Source organism: Psittacula echo (genome assembly GCF_963264785.1).
Source record: "Psittacula echo genome assembly, chromosome: 6".
Lineage (NCBI taxonomy): Eukaryota > Metazoa > Chordata > Aves > Psittaciformes > Psittacidae > Psittacula > Psittacula echo.
The window spans coordinates 20,072,263-20,092,356 of record NC_137743.1 but is presented as its reverse complement, the minus strand read 5'-3'; the positions used below and the strand labels follow the sequence as shown (position 1 = coordinate 20,092,356).

At 40.7% G+C, this 20,094-nt stretch overlaps 2 protein-coding genes across 9 annotated transcripts in view; both read right to left on the bottom strand.

Annotated features, from left to right (window-relative positions):
- Positions 1–1,199: 1,199 nt before the first annotated feature.
- On the bottom strand, positions 1,200–5,911 carry LOC308223123 (bone morphogenetic protein 7-like; the record flags this gene model as incomplete). Its single annotated transcript, XM_080621777.1, has 5 exons — positions 5,842–5,911; positions 5,495–5,634; positions 4,745–4,861; positions 3,359–3,560; positions 1,200–1,648 (listed from the first exon to the last, which is right to left on the bottom strand). Exons 2-5 carry the CDS (start codon positions 5,591–5,593, stop codon positions 1,200–1,202), a joined length of 867 nt encoding a protein of 288 aa, XP_080477903.1. The 5' UTR covers positions 5,594–5,634; positions 5,842–5,911.
- A 7,474-nt stretch (positions 5,912–13,385) lies between these two features.
- ERCC6 (ERCC excision repair 6, chromatin remodeling factor) overlaps positions 13,386–20,094 on the bottom strand; it is a 44,993-nt gene continuing 38,284 nt past the window's right edge. For 7 of the 8 annotated variants that reach the window (XM_080620686.1, XM_080620689.1, XM_080620691.1 and 4 more), the window contains 5 exons: positions 18,368–18,513; positions 17,556–18,287; positions 16,720–16,921; positions 16,304–16,382; positions 13,386–15,863 (listed from right to left, as the gene is read on the bottom strand). In XM_080620686.1, coding sequence (XP_080476812.1) covers positions 15,435–15,863; positions 16,304–16,382; positions 16,720–16,921; positions 17,556–18,287; positions 18,368–18,513 — 1,588 coding nt within the window. In that variant the 3' untranslated portion in view covers positions 13,386–15,434. The remainder of the gene's footprint in view (positions 15,864–16,303; positions 16,383–16,719; positions 16,922–17,555; positions 18,288–18,367; positions 18,514–20,094) is intronic. The other variant, XM_080620690.1, reaches the window with a different exon arrangement.

Sequence of the window (20,094 nt, the reverse complement as noted above, 5' to 3'; positions counted from 1 at the left end):
CCTTTTTCTTTTAAATTTCATTGGAGTAAAAAAATTCCCCATGAAGTTTTTACGCACAGGAAATGTCACGTTCTGTGAGAAGTCAGCCTCCTTCTTCAAGGATTAATGTAGACAAGAAACCTAAGTAGGCTTACATTTCAACTCAACGAGTTGATTGAGGAACTGCAATGAGCTTGTTACCTGCATTAAGTTGTAACAAGGCTGAAAGAACTTAGGGGATCCCTTCTGCATCTATGTCCTATTCTTCAAGGAAGAATGGAAGAGTATCAGTGAGTACCTTCCATTAAAATTGCCTCAGATATGGGGCCAGGCCAGCACCCAGCATGTTCTCATGGACCTCAAAGCTTCTTTTTATCTGCTGAACTACCAGGATTCTGATCCAAGCTTATGATGCCATTGTACAGCCACTGTTATAAATGCTCAAAGGCAACCTCTGCTGCCACACAGCAGATCATGGTGGAAGACAAGTATTTTACAAAAAGGGAGACTGCCTGATCCTTCATCATATGTATGTTTTGTACCAGTATGGCCGCGAGTCAGAAGACAAGTTTGCCAATTTCCAGACAAATACTGACCTATGTGTTCCCTCAGATTGGCTAGCAAGTGCCAGGGAGACTTACAAGGAGGTCTCTGCATTTGGCAGATGTGCGTAAAGAACAGGGGAAAGAACTACACTTCTCAGTAATGCATGAGCTGCAGATGGTAGAGTTCTCTCAGACTAGCTCTGGGCAAACACTTATCCTGAAAGCTCTACTTAGGCAGGTACATTGCCACTGGATCATGCAGTCAGAACCGAGTAAGGTTGTGTTACTAAAAGGCCTGCACCCCATTGTGGATTGAAGCAGGATACCTGCCTGTTAAATCATAGGAAATTCTGAGCCTCAGTATACAGAAAAATCCCTTAATTTGAATGGTCAACATAATGTGTTTGAACTATTTCAAATAACAAATTCCACTTTGTAACGGTTTCCCCTGGTGTACTCCATGCAAGTCAGCATACCCCCCAAAAGCCCACAGCTCTTTGAAAGCCAGCCTTGAACATCTTTCCATATAGCCATGGTGAAGGGAGAAGGACTTGAAGCACAGCTGAGTTTCTGGGTCTTCTGCCCTGTGAACTGAAATGCCATCTCCTTTCATATCTTCAGTGGCAAATGAGGAACTCAATTCAAGTGCACAAATGCAGACAAAAAAAGGTCCTGCTAATGACAACCACACCTTGTTGCCACCATGTCTTTATAATTTTTAAGGACCACATTCTCTTTGTCATCAAAGTAGAGGAGATTGAGGGACTTCAATTCATCTGGCACACAGCAGGGTGTGCCGATCTCTTGAGACAGTTTAAGTGTATGGACTATGGACTGAACTGTAGCATGGTTTGTTGCATTTAGACTTTCCCCCAAGGGGAAGAGACAGGATCCTCTGCAATAAAATGCATTGTATCCACTTGGGTAAATAATCCATCCTGACCAGCCAATAGCATGGAAGTCAACGTAGAGTTCCCTTCGATGACACGCTGTTACCTGGCTTTTGGCAGAAGGGATTTCAGCAGCTCGAGGTCTCCTACTCACTCCTGCACTTCTGCTTTCAGTGATCTGAGTTTCACCAGGCACGTGTGAAGCATCATTTTTGGCAGGCTTCATCTCCAGTTCTGAAAGGAAGTTGTGTGTTAAACTTTCGCAAAATGAACTACCTTCCTAATTAATTTTCCTTAATTTCCAGTGTTCTGCATGAAAGTCTACTCTGTAAATCTACATCAAAGTCTTCAAAGTAGATTTTAAAATGACACTTAAACTGTGAAAGTCCCAAAAGGGATGTGTATTCAATTGCCATTTCAGCCATAGTTCAAAACTTGCCAAATGTTGTGTTTCTCTTGGTGGTGGCCTGAAAGACCTCAACTTAACAGAAATATAAAGAAAAAGCTCTGTGATATGCTAAACACATTCTGTGAACTCCACATGGCCCTTTTCAGGGCTGAATCTGGCAAATAATCGTATTAATGGTCTTTATAACACCACACCTACAACACATATCACACTGAGCAGTGTTAAAAGAGGGTGGAGAACATAGCCTTTTTCTCTCCCCAGTATTCTCCTCCCAGGAACTCCACCCATACACTTGCAAAACAGTGTGTGTTTCTCTAAAGGTTTTTGGTGGGTTTTCTTGTTTTGAGGGGTTTTTTTTGGTTGGCTTTTTTTTGTTGTTGTTTTTTTCCCTCCGATTTTTGGATCTGAAAAGAACTACCACCAGGTTTATGGAACTTTGCTAGAGAATGAAGCTTAGTGACAATAGGTTTGCTTTCTTAGGGTATCTTCTAGAAAGCCTTGTTAAATGTGTGTGGATACCTCAAAATCCTAAAAACCACTGATGTACAGGCTGGTAGAAGAACAATCTGCACAGATTCACTGATCACAAACAACAGGCAGGTCTAGGGAGTTTCTTCATTGAGAAGTGAGTATCAATTTCTCAGTCCTGACACAGTATCCCATACAGAGGTTGATGCTCATTATGCTGCGATCTAGGACTTCACTATAAAAAATTTCTTTGGAAAGCAAAAATAAACAGGCCAGCCTCATCTTTGGTTTTAATCAATTTCACCACCTACTTAATACTAGTCCTACCTAGTTTCTAATATGCAGATGCAATTGTTTACCAGAAAACCCTGCAAACCCAAAACAGAATAATTTTTGTGCCTCCTCCCAGCTTTTGCTCTTTGCATTTATCAGGCTCCAAAACTAAACCTTAGTTGGTTCTACTGGAAGACCAGTGGGGTAGGTAAGACACTGTGTTTTGTAATTTAAGGGATGAGGGTGTTGCCTGCGATGAAAGCAGCCTTTAGTCACAATGTTAAATAGTCATTGAAGTGAAATAGGTGCTTAAAAACCAAGCCAAAACCAGAGAGGTTTAAATTGCTTATTTAACAACCTCTTCCAGTCTTGAACACTGCACTTAATGACTCTACTTACAGTTGCTTTACCAGCATTTTCACAAAGTTTTCCAGGTCACTGAGATTTTTTAGCATAAATGTAAACAACTTTCACACAAACTTCACCACCGCAAGAGTAATATAAATAGTAATCTAAAAAAGTAGAATTCACACCCATTCTCAAACAAAATTAACCAGCTTTTCCGTAAGCTTTAAGAGTATTTCCTGCAAAAACAGTTTGACTGAGGGGAAAGGCAACTTAAGATGCTGGGTTACCTACTAGCAAGAACTGTCAAATCAAACTGAGCAGTGACAAAGCCGAACTTCAAACCTGTTCAAGACTGAGATTATGTATACCTGAGGCAGCAGAAGGGACCTGAAGATAAACAGGGAGTTCATGCTCTAAAATAGACCACTGCTCCTGTGTGAACTTACTTGTGGCAGAGGGTATGAAGCTGGGAGACCTCCGTTTGTTACTGTTGGTGAAGAGGACAAGGAGAGCGTTTCTACTCTCCTGCAAAGTGCCCTGGCTCTTAGCAAACTTAACCAGGTTGTGCTCAATTCTATTGTTGAATACATGTGTTGCAGTTATCAAAAAGCCATGGTTGGAGCTGCTGTTTCCAACCCACTTGGAAACCTGCCAATGACAGGGAAATGAAAAAACATTGTTTCAATATTCTTATTACAGCATTACAATTAAACAATGATTATATTAGGAAAAGGGAACAAGCAACAAGCTATGAGAGTGTAAGAACATATATTATGACAGAAGAGAGGTAAATGTAGAGCTGAGACTCAAGTGAGTTTAATATTTTAACCAGTAATTCAACGACTAAAAATACAAAATACCAAATGCATTCCCCAAAGCTACATTTACAGGAAGATAATTAATTTCTGAGAATTTACTAGTGTAATAGATGAGTCTAGGAGTTAAAATTAACATTAAAATAAATCTTCTCTGACTTTAACCGGGAGTGTATTTTTCATAGCAATCTTAATAACAGAATATGAACTCTCCAGACTTTCCATACCATTAAAACTCATTTAAATCTAACAAACATGGCATTTGAAGAAATTAACTCACCATCAAGCAAATTTATTTTCTCCAGTTGTTATAATTACAGACTAATAGATAAGGCCAGGCCATTTTCAAGCAGGGCTATCATGACTTAAGATGCAACTCAACCGATCATCCAAGCATGCTGCTGATTCTGATCGTAAAGCTTAGACAACAAAAAAATACTGTCCAAGAGTACAGTTTTCAACTCAAGAAACCACATGTTTTAAACAACATTTGGATTTTTGCTATAGAAAGACATTCACACACTGTTACAGTTTAAGGATATCTACAAAACAGATCTTGAACCTAAAAAATAAAGAAGTCCACAGAGGAGGAAGTTAAATGAAAAACAACCCAACCGTTATAAATTCTAGAAATACAACACTAAAGCACTCTGCTCTGTAGTAATGTCACCAGAATAAAAGGAAAATGAAAACCTACTCTTAGTACACAATCAGTGTCATCTACTTTGGCAGCCAAAGCACTAACATGTTGTAATCACAATGACATACTTGGCCTGATGTCTCTCCAATCTACTAGGTTTGGGTTACTCAGTTCCCATCATGCCCATGCAACTAGCAGCATATAAACACTTCTTTAATTCAGGTAGCATCAGGTGTATTTTTAAGTGTAGAGAGAAAGCTTCTTCCTCTGCTGCTGTCCTTCAGTTCAGATGGACCACAAAACCCAGCACAATGCTAGAGTTAAGAGCTGACTGTCATCTTAAGAAATTTAGAATTAAGTCAGAATTCTCTGCTTACTGTCTGCGTGACGTTGAATACTTCCCAGCCTTCTGTGTACAGGGACAATAATCTTGAAGCAACGAGATGTTTTTTTTGTGGTTTGCGTCCACTCTCCAAGAGCTCATACACTTCCACCTTGATGGGAGCAATACAACAAAGCAAGAAATAAAACCAATTATTCTTCCAGCAAACGAAGGAGGACGAAGATTATGCACATTTCCGCCAAATCACAGCTGTAAAATTATACTACCATTCTAAACCAGGCAAAAAGTATTGTTAGGTACATCTACTTCTAGCTGTGTTCAGAGGCAGGATACTGGACTGTTTGATACTATAGAAAAATATCCTATTCTGAACACCTGATACCATGAAAGTCTTCTCTTCCTTCATGTCTTTGTCTTTAGGTTTGTGAAATGTCCAATCCTGCCTGCCTTTTGCCAAAGAAACAGATACGCTCAAGGTGGGAGTCCTCTCCTGCCCTGTTTTCCTATGAATCCCTGAATGCTATTACTACTTTTTAAACAACTCAAGCAGAAAAATTTCGATTCGAATCCCAAATCCCAGAAAAGCACGATGTGGTTTCAGGTAAGTCCGACACAGGTATCTTTAGGGAGAGCTCACTGCCATAGTGGCAAAGGACATACATATATGCATGCAGCCAAAGCCAAAAACAAATAAAGCAAGTTTATGTGGTTGCACTCCCCACTTCCAGTATCATTAACAAAGAAAGCACAAGTGAGTGTAGCTGACAGATTATTTCCCACTTACTTTGCAGAAGTGTTTCACATCGGACCTCATAGACACATGTGTCCTCTTCAGCTTGAAGACTCTGAACTCGGCTTTCAGCATCTGCTCACCCTTCTCCATCGGGCTGATGTCGAAGTAGAAGCGGTACTGGTCTACGTGAACTGGAAAAGAGCCCTCTTTAGGAAGCACGCAAGACTCCGCATTCAAGCTGTGCCCCGCGTTTTCCACAGCAGCGGCCGGTCAGCTCCAACCTCCAGCGGGACCCAGTCAGCGGGCACGGCGGCCGCTCCCCGTCCAGGGAACGCCGTAGCTGCGGGGAGCTGCCCTGCCGGTTCGGCCCCACCGCCCCCGCCGGGCCCCCGGCCCACCTCGGTCTTCGAAGCTGCGCACCACGTCGCTCTCCAGCAGCCCCGGAGCGCGGGTGATGCCGTTGGCGTCGGCCACCTTGTTGAAGAGATCGACCATGAACTGGGGCGGCTTCTTGCGGGGAAGGACGTCGGGCGGCAGCTCCTCGATATCGAAGACCTCCCGCAGCCTCTGCAAGGCCGCCGCCAGAACCTCGTCCCGCGGGCCGGGGCGCAAGGGCAGGCCGCTGGCCGCCGGCAGGCTCAGCAGCCCGGCCAGGGCCAGGGCCAGCTCCAGGCCTGCCATGGCTCAGGGAGGCCGCCGCGCCTGTGACCGCCCTGAGGTAGACAGCGGCCCTTTCGCGGGCCCCGGCCCGCCGAGGCTGGGGGCGGCCAGGCAAGAGCGCGGAGAGCTGGGAAGGGTTCTCAACCCTAAGGCCGCTGCCCCGAGGGGGGGCGGCCGCGCCTTTCCCGGGCCATCAATGCCCCTTAAAGCCTCAATGGAGCTTCTCCGCTGGGTCGTTAACATCAGAGGGCCGCAGGCCGGGCTCGAGGGAATAGCTCTAGGTTTGACGGGAATCCAAGTGTCCGCAAAGAAAACCGCACCTGCGACAGCCTCATTCTTTAAATTCGCTTTGTTTTAAAAGGCTTTGATTTGGGCATTGATAATCGCAGGTGCTGCTTCCTCCCATTGCCACAACAGTAAAGCGTAGACTTGAAAAGGAGCGGGAGCCTCCGTACCTTCCAGGTTCACAGCTTGCAGCATCCCCCCGGTGCTTGGCGGGACGGAGCCTGCCGTTACCCCGGATTCTACCCCCTGCCCTTCAGCTGCCCACGGTCAGGGCTTAGGGACAGGGTCTGGGTTTCTGCTACTGCAGTGGAGCCAGAGCAGCCAAGCTGTGAAGGGATTAGCGATGCGGGGAGGCATTCTGAAAGCTATCTTAAGGCTTAACTGAACCAGCTTTCAATAACTTTTTTTTATCCATTTTGGTTTATGAAGGGCGTTCTTCCCAGAAAAGCCCCAACCCAACGCCCCCCCCCCCCCCAATCCCAAAATCCAAGCACCTGCATACTAGTCCTTTTCACAGACTGACAACTTAGTGAGAAGCACATTCTGTAATTCTTCATGCAGCAGTACCTTTTCTGTTTGTGCCACACGGCCCTGTGTTCCCTTTCCAGGCAGGAAATCAAAGAGAGGTAGGTTATAGGGCAGGCAGAAATATCCTCTTGTTTAGGCATACTGTGTTCGACAGGAGTACTTGCATTGAGCAAGCATGTGGGCCCATTGAGGAATGAGATAGTGACAGAGAGGCTACAGCTCCACAGGCTCCCAAATTAGCCATCTGAAGAAATAAGAGGTTTAACCTGGATTGTTCAAACACCTGTTATGCAGGGATTCCTCACCTTCTGCTACTCCAAACTGAAGTTCCCATTCAGCCATGCAGCTCTTCAGCTCCAGACTCCCTCTTCCTGTCACTCATTCCAGCCTTCAGCTACTGTAGCCACATGCTTAGGAAAAGAAAAAGAAAAGCATAGGTATTATTGCTATGTTTTTTTTCAGCAAGAGGCAAGTTGTTGATCCAGTTTGCCATATGAGGTGCAGAGCACAGATGGAGGAAAATGAGAAGCAGTCATGGGTTAATCAGAGCAGCATAAAGCGCACATAAAGCTACAGCCAACTTTGATCCTCAAAACTCTCCAGCTGTCTTCTAAGGGCTGTAGGTGTCACAGCTCATGGCTAACAGCAGTGCTGGATAAAGCAATATCCATCCAACTACCTGCCTGAGAGCATTCAAAGAGACTAGTGATATATGAGAAATCATCACTAGACTGTTTTTCAGTCATTCTAAAAGCTTTCTTCCACTCCACTGCTTCTTCACATGGTTATCCTCACAAACCCTACCCTGCTCTTGGGCCTCTTCATTTACTCCTAGTATCCCCGCTAGGCACATACCTCCATTTCTACTCTCCTGGTGCTGCTTCCAGACATTAATGTCTGGAAACACATAGCTAGGGTTCCCAAAGAACCTTTACTCTGCCCTAGAGGCAAAGATTTATGAAAAAAGCCCTCTCTGTTTAATATAAGCTGGGACCACAAACAACGAAATGCCTCAATCACAGTGGTGCGACTGCAGAAATTCCAGTGTACAGTTAGCCAAACGTAACCCACTGAGTGCTGTGTTCTTTTATTTTCATATTTCTGATTAGGCAAACAACATAATGAAAGCCTTGCTCCCTGTGCTTTCGTAAGGCTGTATGACTCACCACTTATGTAAGCCTTATGCAGGAGTTGGTCATAGCTCCACTGATGATACTATGTACTGGTTTGCAATTAGTGCAAGGCTTCAACCTCCCTGTTCTCTACAACAAAATTAGGTTCTCTCAACTTACATGTTGTGAGCAGTGTGGCTTTGGGAGCCCAGGAAAACCAGGGAATCTGTAGGGATCTATGATAGATAGTTAACGACTCAAAATTTTAGGTGGATTCTCTAAAGAGTTCAGCATTGGTGTTGCTTTTCCGTCTCTCAAATGACTGGATAAACAGCTTGAAAGGCCTGAAGCATTAAAAGTCATCTGGTTTTCAGGTATACCTTATGGGTAAGAACAATGGGATTTATTATGTAGCCTGCCACATCATCTTTCATGCCATTTTTAACTAATACAGAACAGCAATATTAAAAAAGCATGGTTCTTGCATAGTATCATTAGTGGGTAGGGCAAAATCTAATCTACTTGTTAGCATTCTTGTGCATTTCAGAACCTTAGCAAGTTTGGCTTTAAATGCAAGTCCAACCCTGCCATTCAGAAATGAAGAGCTCAGCTCAGAATATACTCTCCCTTCTCCCATTCATTTCATGTTTAGCACATACAGTAAGAAACTAGTAGATAGAGGAAGCTGGAAGTTGCTGCTTTCTCAACACAGCTGCCTCATCCTTCACTGTATGCTCTTTGTGCCGGTTCTCTAGTTCCTAGTTTAGTGACTCAACACGGGGAAGAATAGTTTCTGCCCCCTGAACCTTCACCATATGCTCTCTGTGCAGTTTCTCTAGTTCCTGGTTTAGTGACTCAACATGGGGAAGAATAGTTTCTGCTCCCTGAACCCAACGATGATGCACCACAGTCAAAACCAGTTTTTTTTTGCAGGCAGAGAGCAAGAACACAAGGTATTTCACTCGCTTCATAGCAGCTGCTTTAGACGCATTTAAAAAAAAGGAATGGCCCTTGTATGAAAGATGTCAAACTTCTCTAGTTTTAATGATAGTAAAGGCAGCAAAAACCAATGTTGCCAACAAAAGTTCAGAATTAATAATGAAAGCTTCATCTTCTGAGTCTCAGCTGAAGGAACAGGACTGTACCACATCAGCGATATCATGTGAAGGAGTGTTGACATCACCCCAGAGCCTAGAATAGCAATCCCTTGAGAGCTGGGTAGATGAAGAGAGCCACTGAGTTAGTAAGTGTATATTCAGCATTTAGCTTGAATGTTGGAACAGGGAAATTATAAATGGCCCTAAGTTGCAGAGAGTGTTTTTACCATATTTCTAATATATAAATACCTCTCCCAGAGGAGATGAACTCCCAAGTGCAGACTCGTCAGCACATCCTGACTCCAAGACATGTGCCTTACACAAGCCCTTCAAAAACTGGTCTCTCAGCAATTTTATATGATAGTTTTGTGTAAACTACAGTTGATGAATTAATGGTCTAAACAACAAGATGCCATATTACCTTTTTTTTTTCCAATCAGAACTTGCTTGTACTGTGCTATAATTTCCCAAAGCATTTCCAAAGGACTTGGAAGATTTCCTGCTTTCCTTGTAATGCTGCATCTGTCAGATGGGGGAACCAATGCAGCAGGCAGTATATTACCACATACAAAGTCACCTGAAGGTTTATAGTAGGAGAATCATAGAATCATAGAATAGTTAGGGTTGGAAAGGACCTTAAGATCATCTAGTTCCAACCCCCCTGCCATGGGCAGGGACACCTCACACTAAACCATGCCACCCAAGGCCTCATCCAGCCTGGCCTTGAACACCGCCAAGGATGGAGCATTCACAACCTCTCTGGGCAACCCGTCCAGATCTTTCCTCTCCTAAAAGATCAAACGGGTAGATTACTCCACATTTTAAACCATCTCAGTGACTATGCCTAACTTTAAGACCTTCCTAATTTTCTGTATGGTTTTTTGGCCATAGTAAGCCAAATTTGGAAAAAGCTGTTATGGAGTCTTTTCACATCTAATCTTTCAGTCATTTAATCTAATCTTGGTTTCCCTGCCCATGGCAGGAGGGTTAGAACTTGATGATCTTAAGGTCCTTTCCAACCCTAACTATTCTATGATTCTATAGTCTTTATGTATTATTTGAGAAAGCACAGCCATCACCAGCACAAGAGACTTGTCCTTCTTTGCTGAACCACTGAAATATGGCTATGCCTCAACACCTCCTCCCCTCAACAGAGAAAACTGCTTAAACTGTTATTACTAGATTTGACATGGGAATCACACCAATTTGCAAAAGAATAAAAGTCAGGTATTACCCTATGAATTTTATTATTAATCTACCTAGTTTCTTCTTTTAAGAATAAAATGATTTTATGTTGGAGAAAAGTGTCACACTTTTGGAAGAACATTATCCAGGTTACTTTTTTTCTCCAAGACTGTTTTGTCAAACTAATTGCTTAAATTACTGCTTCCTGTGACAGCTCTCCCCTGAAGGATACATTCCATAACAGTAACTTTCACACTGCTTTTTCTAGTTATGTGATGCCTGCCTAGATATCTTCATCCCTAAGAAAGTATGGTATATCATTACATGTAGGGTTTTTTTTGGTGATAGATCTCAATGTGTAACATTTTGAAGTCTATTAGAAAATTCCATCCCTTCCCACCAAGGCTGTTATGAGGATTTCCCTCTCATTTTCACACTGTTTCACAGCAGTGTCATTGTTTACTGAACAGATTTTGTGTATCTGCTCAGACTCAGCAAATGCAAAACATTCTCCCTCTCTGAAGAGATGTTTATTTCCATAGTAGTGATGGGGCATTATGGGTCCTGGCAGTATTCATCCACTATCAAACTGAGTTAATTGGTAGATGAGGAAAAAGGCTCCAATTCAATTGCAGGCTAACAGGCACTGGAATGGGCTGCCCACGGAAGTTGTGAATGCTCCATCCCTGGCAGTGTTCAAGGTGGGGTTGAACAGAGCCTTGGGTGGCACAGTTTAGTGTGCGGTGTCCCTGCCCAGGCAGGGGGGTTGGAACTACATGATCTTAAGGTCCTTTCCCACCCTAACCATTCTATGATTCTATGATCAGTATAATCAAATTCACTTCATGCACAACTTTAACTGAGGAATCAAGATACAAAGGTCTGTTCTGATGGCTACTAAAATCATTGCCATCACCAATCTCCATAATTTTTGAAAAGCACATCTCAAAATGTATCTGGAGTTCAGCCAAAACTGAATCCCACAAGATCATTCGTCATGAAAATCAACTAAAACCTGTGCAACAGGCTATCCCTTTTCAGGAACGAAACTCACCTCCAATTGTCCTTTCCTTACAGCACTATCAATAAGCACACAGAAACTGGAGAAAGGCTAATGTTCTGTGTTTCAGTCATACCCATATAATGAAACACACTTTTTGGCTCTGATGAAAGCTAGTATCAGAAGGCTAGGTCCTTGAGGAACAGCATCGGCCTGTCCATGTAAGTGGAGCTGCATTGTTGTAAACGGCAAAGAACCAGAAACTTCTTAGTCCTTATGACTCGAAAGAAGCCCAAAGAAAGCTCAAAGAAAAAGATGGCTCAAAGAAGAAAGTGCTGCAGGATTTTATGAACAATGAAAATTTCTGAAAGTCTTGTCCTTTCATTGTAGCCACTTGGAAGGCAGAGAATTATACTATTTTCTGGTAGTCAAAATAAGGAAAGTTTAGCAATCTTGGAATCAAAAGCAAAGTTGACCTGGTGACTTGAGTACAACTGTCTATAAATGACTACTATCTGAAGTCAAAATTTACAGATATAAAAGCTCAATTCTCTGCATCTTTACATGAGAGGGTAACATTTATTAGCTGTAATAGACTCAAATCTCCACATGGTGTAGCCCTTTGAGAAGAAGTTGAGTCATGGTTTGAAGTTATAGATTTAAAAGTACACTTCTCCATCTAAAATCACCATTTCTATCAGTCTATCCATTCAGCATCTTGCTAACATTTCTTTTGTGGTGGGTCATCATTGTTTGGAAGAGACAAAGGCCTACAACCTTCAGCAGAATCTCTTTTCTCTGGATCTGAATTTAGTTCTTACACCAGCGATGAATGGGTTGACTATGCAAACCTCAAGTGTTCACCAAATGGATGAACACAGGAAAATGAACAGTTGGAAGAATATACGAGGAAGATGGGCTGGGTGGAGGGTGGGAAACGTTTCAAAAAATACGCAAGAGGGTTTTTTCTTTACTCCCACCATCCCCCTCACTAATATGGTTTGAATCCAGGAGGAACAGCTATGGTAAGTTTTAACTTCTGCTGTTAAAATACCAGAGCAGCATGTTTTACCTAACCAGTGTACACAGTTCTTATAACTGCTTTTAGACAATCCAAGATTTTTTGCTATTTAGCCCTCTAGATATCTCTTTAACTGCATTTGTCTGTTCAGCTGTGTGGGTAGCGGGTCACTCCAATCTCCATTAGCATGACATTTTTGGAGTAGCATGGTGCTCAGCTTTTAGCATCTTCACATGAAAGAAATTTTCCTTTCGGTATATTACTTTATTTATTTATTAAAATTATACTCTCTGTTTCATGCTGAAATGTCTTTCCTTAATAGGATTAATGATTTTTTTTTTCCTCCCAACTTAATTCCTAAATTAGTCTATGTTTGTTGTTCTTTATCCCTTTTTTACTTGGGTAAGAAAACAAGTTACAAAAACACAACCGTTCCACAGAAGTGATTTTTGAAATTACACACGGATAAAATAACAACTATCAACCCTGACACTGAATACTTGGAAATGGAGAAGGCTAAAATACATGCTTTTAAAAATATTTTGTATCTATAAGCTATTTAATGGTAAACGTTTGACTATGCAATAATCACTAGCCAGGAATTGTTTCAGATATTCTTTGAAGATGTGAAAGGAATTGACCTTACACAGGTAAAGCTAAACAAACAAAAAAATCAGATAATGCTTTATGGAATAAAAGTATTGTTCTGAAAGAGCTCTTCTACTTCAAAAGGTACAGCAGCTATATCATATTCCAGAATAATTTTTGCCTATAAATAAGTCTGTAGACCTTTAATCACATGCTGACTTTTGACATTAAATACTTAAAAATATATTTTTTTTACTATTGTACTAATATTCACTCACTTCTTAACACTTTAAAAAAGAACAAGTACTGGAAGAAAAATCTAGCTGGTAGGATGCATAACTTGAAGTTGCATGAAAAATAATATCAATCATTTGGTCAGAGCCACACTATACAAGAAAAGATGACTCCCCAACTCCATTCCTCCCTCCACCCCAAAGATGACTTCTAGAACAGACTTTTTGTTTTACTTTTTTATTAAGTCCATAAAAAAGCCAAGGGTTTATAAAAAGCACATGCAAGTCCATTTACATTAACATATCAGTGAGCAGCTGCGAACTTTCCTTAGTACAGGAACTATGTCTTTAAGACTGGAAGCAGTAAATAAAACAGGACACCAAGCTCAGGTGACAAAAGCAGCTTTGCTGACAGCTGAATTCCTGGTTTGTTCCTGGGGAACAGAGATGTGGCAGGGGGGCATGACACCCAAAACTAATCAGAAATCCCTATAGCTTTGGAGAGAAATTTGATTTTGGAGAGCAAAATTGATTTGTTTTTTACTGATCCATTTTAAGTTGTATCAACAGACCTATGATTTAGGCCAAGCTTAGAGTCTTGGTATCATCTTTCTCCTGAAAGATGGAATGTAAAGGAATAAAAACAGATCAGAAAAAAAGAGATGCAGGAAAAGGCGCAAAAGACCCACCTTCAAAAGCCATGAGGAAAAGAAACAGTCTTGGACTGTCTGCCCTCTCCAACTGCAGTTTGTGAAAAGCCAACTGACCAGTTACTGAAACAGTGAAGCACCACTTTCTGCAGATCTCTACAGATCCTTTAGCACTGAGCAAAACCAGAGGAAAAGCCACTGGTTATTTTTCAAGACTGTTTTTCTTTGAGAATAAAGTAACAGTTTGTATTCTTGCTTCACCATTCATCTTGCAGTATTTCTACTTTCACGTGAAGTAAACAAATTTGTACTTTCACAGTGAACAAAAACCAAAGTAGCTTAGCCTTCACTTTTCTCAATAGTTTAGGAATAGGAAAGACATTAGGCATATTTATCTATTCCTAGTTTTTAACCCATACAGTAATTTAGTGTTGCTGCAAAAATCTGGTTAGTTATCTGTTCGTTTCCCCTTGAAGATCTCCTTACATAATATACTGGTACTTTGAAGACAGACCCAGTGTAGTACTCAGGTTTGCTACAAATAATGCAATCCTTCCTTCCTTGGAAGGAAATGAGTATTAGAACTTGCCTCACTGTCAGGAAGACTGAGATCTTCCCTATCTACAGAATAGGTAAAACCTGCAACTTCTGTATATGCTCTGATTATGTCTCTTGCCAAATGTGATTATGTTTAGTAAAATATAGTGAAAACATTCCCCCTCTGACCAACTGATACCTCAGTCTTTGTTAAGGTATAAAATTTTAAGTGCTAACAGGGAACTGTAATGTTTTTGAAATAAATTACAGTGAGACCCATGAACATTTCATGGGATTTCAGTCCACAACCTATGACAAACATAACAGTTACTGTCACTTCAGTGGAAAGAAGAATTTTACCAAGCAATTGCCAGTGGTGTATGCGACTGCACCGAAACTGACAATTATGGTGTAAATGGGTTTTCCATAATATAATGAGATTTCCATAATTATCAACTGTCAGTCATCTCAATACCCTGCCAGGCTTTCCATTTGCTGTGATTAAAGCTCTGTGGCAGTAGAATTATTTCCCAAGTTAATTAGTGATGTAAGTTATACTGCATATGCTAGATGGTAGCAACAATGAAAGCACTGATATTGAAACAAAATTCTCACTACCCATGAAAGGCTCATACAATGATTTTGATGCACTTGGCAGTACAAGTGAATCTCTTATGCTGACCACTGTCATCTCTTTTTTCTTTGATGGTACACTCCGTACCCTGTGACTATTCAAGTAACATACAGAAAATCAAGGAAGAAGTTCTTGGGATTTCACAGAAATCAAATAAAAGTCTTGCAACCCACAGCAACATCCATGGTTCTTATTGCAGTAAAATGTCAGTGTATTCTTCATCCCATTTATATTAAGAATTCTTTTAAAGAAAAGGTGCTGATATTTTGTATTGTTTCATTAATGAGGTAGATGGCACTTTCATATAAATAGTGTAAATCAGAAGTTAAGCTCTGAGCCTGCAACAATTCTTCAGTCAATCCTTAAATCATGAACATGAAATAGTTCCTTAATTTAACAGATAAACAGTAGGTCTCTAAAAAAAAAAAGAGTGGTGGTTGAGTGTCTTTCCTTGACAAAAGTCACCGGAATTCTGGCTTTAGTCTCCAGACACCTTCACCATTTGGGTTTCTATGGAAGGTGCAGAGATTGCGGAGAAGTTCTCTAAAGACACAGGACTGCGCCGCAGGCAGTTTGGACTCAAACTGGTGCAGTATTTCCTGAGTGCTAGCCTCGCCATCCACACGGGCCTGGAACGCTATGAAATTACGCACATCCACAAGCAGTTCATCATATTCTGTTGAACATGGGGGTGGGGCAGATGCTTGCTGGTAATTCTCATCTCCCTCATTCCCAGTCTCTTGCGGTAAAATAAGGTGGTTTCTTGCCCTCATCTTCGCTAATAAAGATGAAGAGTCTAGTGCACTGGATGACGATTCTCCAGATTTTCCATCAAAGCACCCGCTGGAACTACACTTCTTTACATCTTCTTTCTTTATTGTATCTGCGTCCTGTAAACAAACATACAGACTATGGAGAAAGCTGGATTTTGACATCTACCCAATCTGTTAAACAAAATCTGCCTGCTGTGTAGACTTAAACAACAAACATGAACAGTCAGAAGCTAGTCATCTGAAATACACAATAAAGAGGTAATGTGTTCTGGTCTTAACTTTAGAACTTAGGAAGTGAAAGAAAAGCAGTGCTGGTCTTGAGACAGATAACCAGATCATGTTGCAATTTGTGACTGCCGTATCTAATTAGATTTCATCAAGATGCTATATCAAAACATGAAAAATTAAATTCATGGGTGACTAAAAATTCTAGAACTCCACATAATCATATAGCATATGGGTATGAGATCTACAGTATTAATCAGGTTTGTTGCATAAATCAGAACATTTCACATGTATCAGCTATTAAAAGAGAAATATTAGCCTATGTCTCATACCTTGCACTTCTTTGCAGGTGATGCACAAGTGGAGTGTGAAGAAAGCAGCATCGGGTTTCTTTTTTGACCAAACCGACTTCTAAAAAAAATCACAAAATAATTAACTCCATAAAACATCTTTCTCAAAATGATTAGGATAGTTTTGCCAAAGACACTGACTGGGTTTGCATTTTAGGGTTCTCATGAGGTCTCTGCCAAACTCTCTCTCTTCTGCTGTGCAACAATAATGCTTTCTTTGTACTTCGCAATGGACTTCCTAGGCTTGTAATATGCCTTCCTGTCTTTATTAAATATAAAACACAAAACTCCGCTTTGATACATGTTACTGCAAATACCAAGTGGAAAAAAGAATAAAATCCATAGCATCCTAAGGAACTCATCTGATTTTGGAAAAGCAGCATGAGAACTTAACTTACTTTATTCCTGCTGGTGCACCTGAAAGACCACTCATGCCTGTCCATGTTGGCACACCAGAAGCAGCTCCTAAACATCGCTGTCGAGAGACTTTTAAGGCTCTTAAGGCATCCTGGGCTACTCTGCTTGCTTCTGCTTCCACCAGCACATGATCTGCACTGGAAGCTTCCATAATAGCATCATGCTTCATAACACTGTGTACCCCTAAAACCAGAAAATAAAATAAAAGCTGAAGGAGGACATCTGTTAATATATCTGGTTAGCTGTAAAATTAAATATTCACCATTTAAGTGAAATCCACAGTCACATTTTTCCTTTTTCAGTTGATGATATTCAGCACTTCAGTACAGTCATTTCTAATAAGAGAACCTCCTTCTGTATCAGTTAAGCAATCAATTTGACAAAAAACCACTTCTGGTGTGCTGATGAGGTCATTATTCAAAACAGACTTGGCAATTATGTGGGTAAATCGATCATTTCTATTGTTATGGACAGGACAGACAGAAGTGAAACCCTTGTGTAAATGAAGGTTTGTTACATCCTAATTTCCAGAAGAAACACTGCATTACTTCTATATACAGAAGCATTTCTGGAAGGTTGCAGATCTGAAATATTTGTGCCAAGGTAATTAACACATTCATAACTACAGCATTTCAATGATGAAAATTTTAATGTTTCACTACAGAATAGAAACAGAATAGAACAGAATAGAAAAAGACCACAATTTTTAATTACAACTCTAGCTATCAGAGTAACAGAACTGCTCCTTCCCTCACTTGCAAGACCTATGTACCTCTGTTTGAATAGTCTGATACCACTGAGCAGCCAAGTAAGTTACCTGATTTTTTGAAAAGTTTCTCCAAGACGTAATCATCATTTTTCTTTGAGTCTTCCTCCTTCTCTTCACTGTTCTCCCTTCTGTATTGCTTTTGTTTCACTAGATGAGGAATGCGCTCTCCTTCAAATTTGGTATCTTTGTGCCGTTTCTTCTTAGGCTTGTCTTTGTGACCCTCGTGCGACAGCATATCTACCCTGTGCTTTGTTTTTGAGCTACATTTATAATGATTATTATCTAATTGCCCATCTTCAGTTTTAGCAACCTGCTTTTCAAAAGAGCCAGCTGCACCACACGTAAGGCTAAAATCTCCCTTGACATTTGCATTAGCTGCTCCAGGTATTTCATCAGCCACCATGGGGTCCAGACATCTGGTATTCTCTGAAGACCCTGCATCACCTGGCAATAAGTGGGATGTAGATTTGTCAGCTCTTTCCAAGCCTTCCTCCTTGCTTTTATTCAATGAATTTGTATTAGTAGCAGCTTGTGCATTATCTTTTGCATAGTTGTTTTGGTCAAAGGCTTCCAAATTGCCTTTGGTTTCCTCACTTGTCTCTATTGCTTTAGAAGAAGAACTTGTCATGGTGGTGGTTGAGTAGGAATTGGATAACTTGGTGCGCTTTGGTGAACTGCCTTCTGTAAGGTGAAGATCACCTTTAGAAGTGTCATTATCAGGTGGCTTTTCAAGTTTCCATTTCAAGTGGTGTTTTGGGACTTGAACATCTGATCCAGTACCTGAGGGGTGAATTGGTATCCATTTGTCAAACACTTCAAACATTCTTCTATTTTAAATAAATAGAAAAAAAAACGTGTACCTGCAAAAATTGCACTTGTTTCTGTCCCCTGAGATCCATCTGGGCTGCTCAGAGTAAAAAGTTCATAGAGGTCATTGGATTTGAAAAAGCGCCTCTGCTTAGGGTCTTTCAGCACTCGGTTCGTTAAAAACTGTTTGAAGATTTGTCTAAAAAAGAAAAAAAAAAGTACTTTTGCATGGAAAAAAGTCTAGCTATGTTTAAGTACTGAATAGAGTATTTAAACAGAAAACTGTGTAAACACAAACATTACCCTGTAGAACAATTAAGCAGTGGGAAGATGATGTTAAGTTTCCAAAAGACAATCTTGAGTTAGTAACTTTCAAACAACCAACTAAATTGTTAAACACAGGGATTTATTGTTCTGCAACAACTCCATAACACAACAGGTAACCACCACCCTGAAATGTTCTATGAGGCACTCCTTAACTAAGCAATAAATAACTTTACAGCTAGATTTTTTTGTGTGTGTGTCCATTAAAATGGAAAAGCTTGCTTGTATTACAGTAAGACTATCAGAAAGGTTCTGAAAGAAAAACAAGAGCTTGCTAAAATGACAACATTTTAATGGTTTAATTGGTTGGAGGAATCTAAAGCAGAAGAGTATCTCAGTCTGACTGTGATAACTGGGTGACAACCACTGAAAAGGGAAATACGAGCTGTAGTGGAGAGGAAGGCAAGAAAGAGCCCATCTCTATCCTTCCAGAAAGGAACAAATCTGGGGGAGTACTAAGCTGCAAAAAGTCTTCTAGTACTGGTAAATCTACTTCTATGCCATGTTTGTACCTCATAGCATTTGACTGCAAGTTCTAGGCACTATTTTCCTGTTCAAAAGATATATCCCTAAATAAAGCTAGAAATCAGTTCTCAAGAAAGGTTTTAATCATGGTTTTGGCTTTGCTGGCATTAAGCAGTGAAACTATTTTTAAATCCAATAGGCAGAAGATAAGTTTAAACAGGTGCCAGCTACAGCAGTGCCCATATCAGAAGACTTTAAAGTTTTTAAGAATTAAATGAGCTTCATAGCTTTCTGCAGGGATGAGCACATATTTGCAGGGAAGAGAACATGAGGAAAGAGAAAGGACAACTTGCTTAAAGTTCAGGGTCTACTGTACTGTTTTGGAAAGAAATTAATTTCTGATGGCTGTCCTGACCCTTTGAGCCCACTTCCTTGATGTGGTCAGTGCTGTTCAAGCAGAATTACGCCAGAGGGACACAAGCCAACCAACAGCGGATGCTTTGTGTCCGTGTGGTAAAACGGATTAAAAAAGGCACTCAATAAGTGCAGGTATTTCATTATTTAGAGCTTTTCATTCATCTGCATTTTCAAAGAGGATATTCCAGTTCTAAAGAGTAATGCCTAGTCAGAGGATTCCCATCTACATTCATTTGGAATTCATGTGAGTGAAGCTAACTACTGAGAAAGCTTGAATAGGAAAGCAAACCAAAAAGGTTTCATTGATTTCAAAATACAAGCACTTTAAGGCTTTAGCTGTATTTTGGAATAAATAATGTGAATACGACTGGTGGTTCTTGGGATTTAATTCTCTCTTTGGAAAGATTTGGGAGTAAAAGCAACCTGGGTTTGCAAAGTAGTAAGCAGATGTATGTACCACATACATCTTTACATATCCTAAGAACAATATAAATAACTTGCTGATTTCGGTTTACATTTCAGACTTGATGAGTCTCATGTTCTGAGTAAAGGGTTCATTTTTTCCTGGCTATGG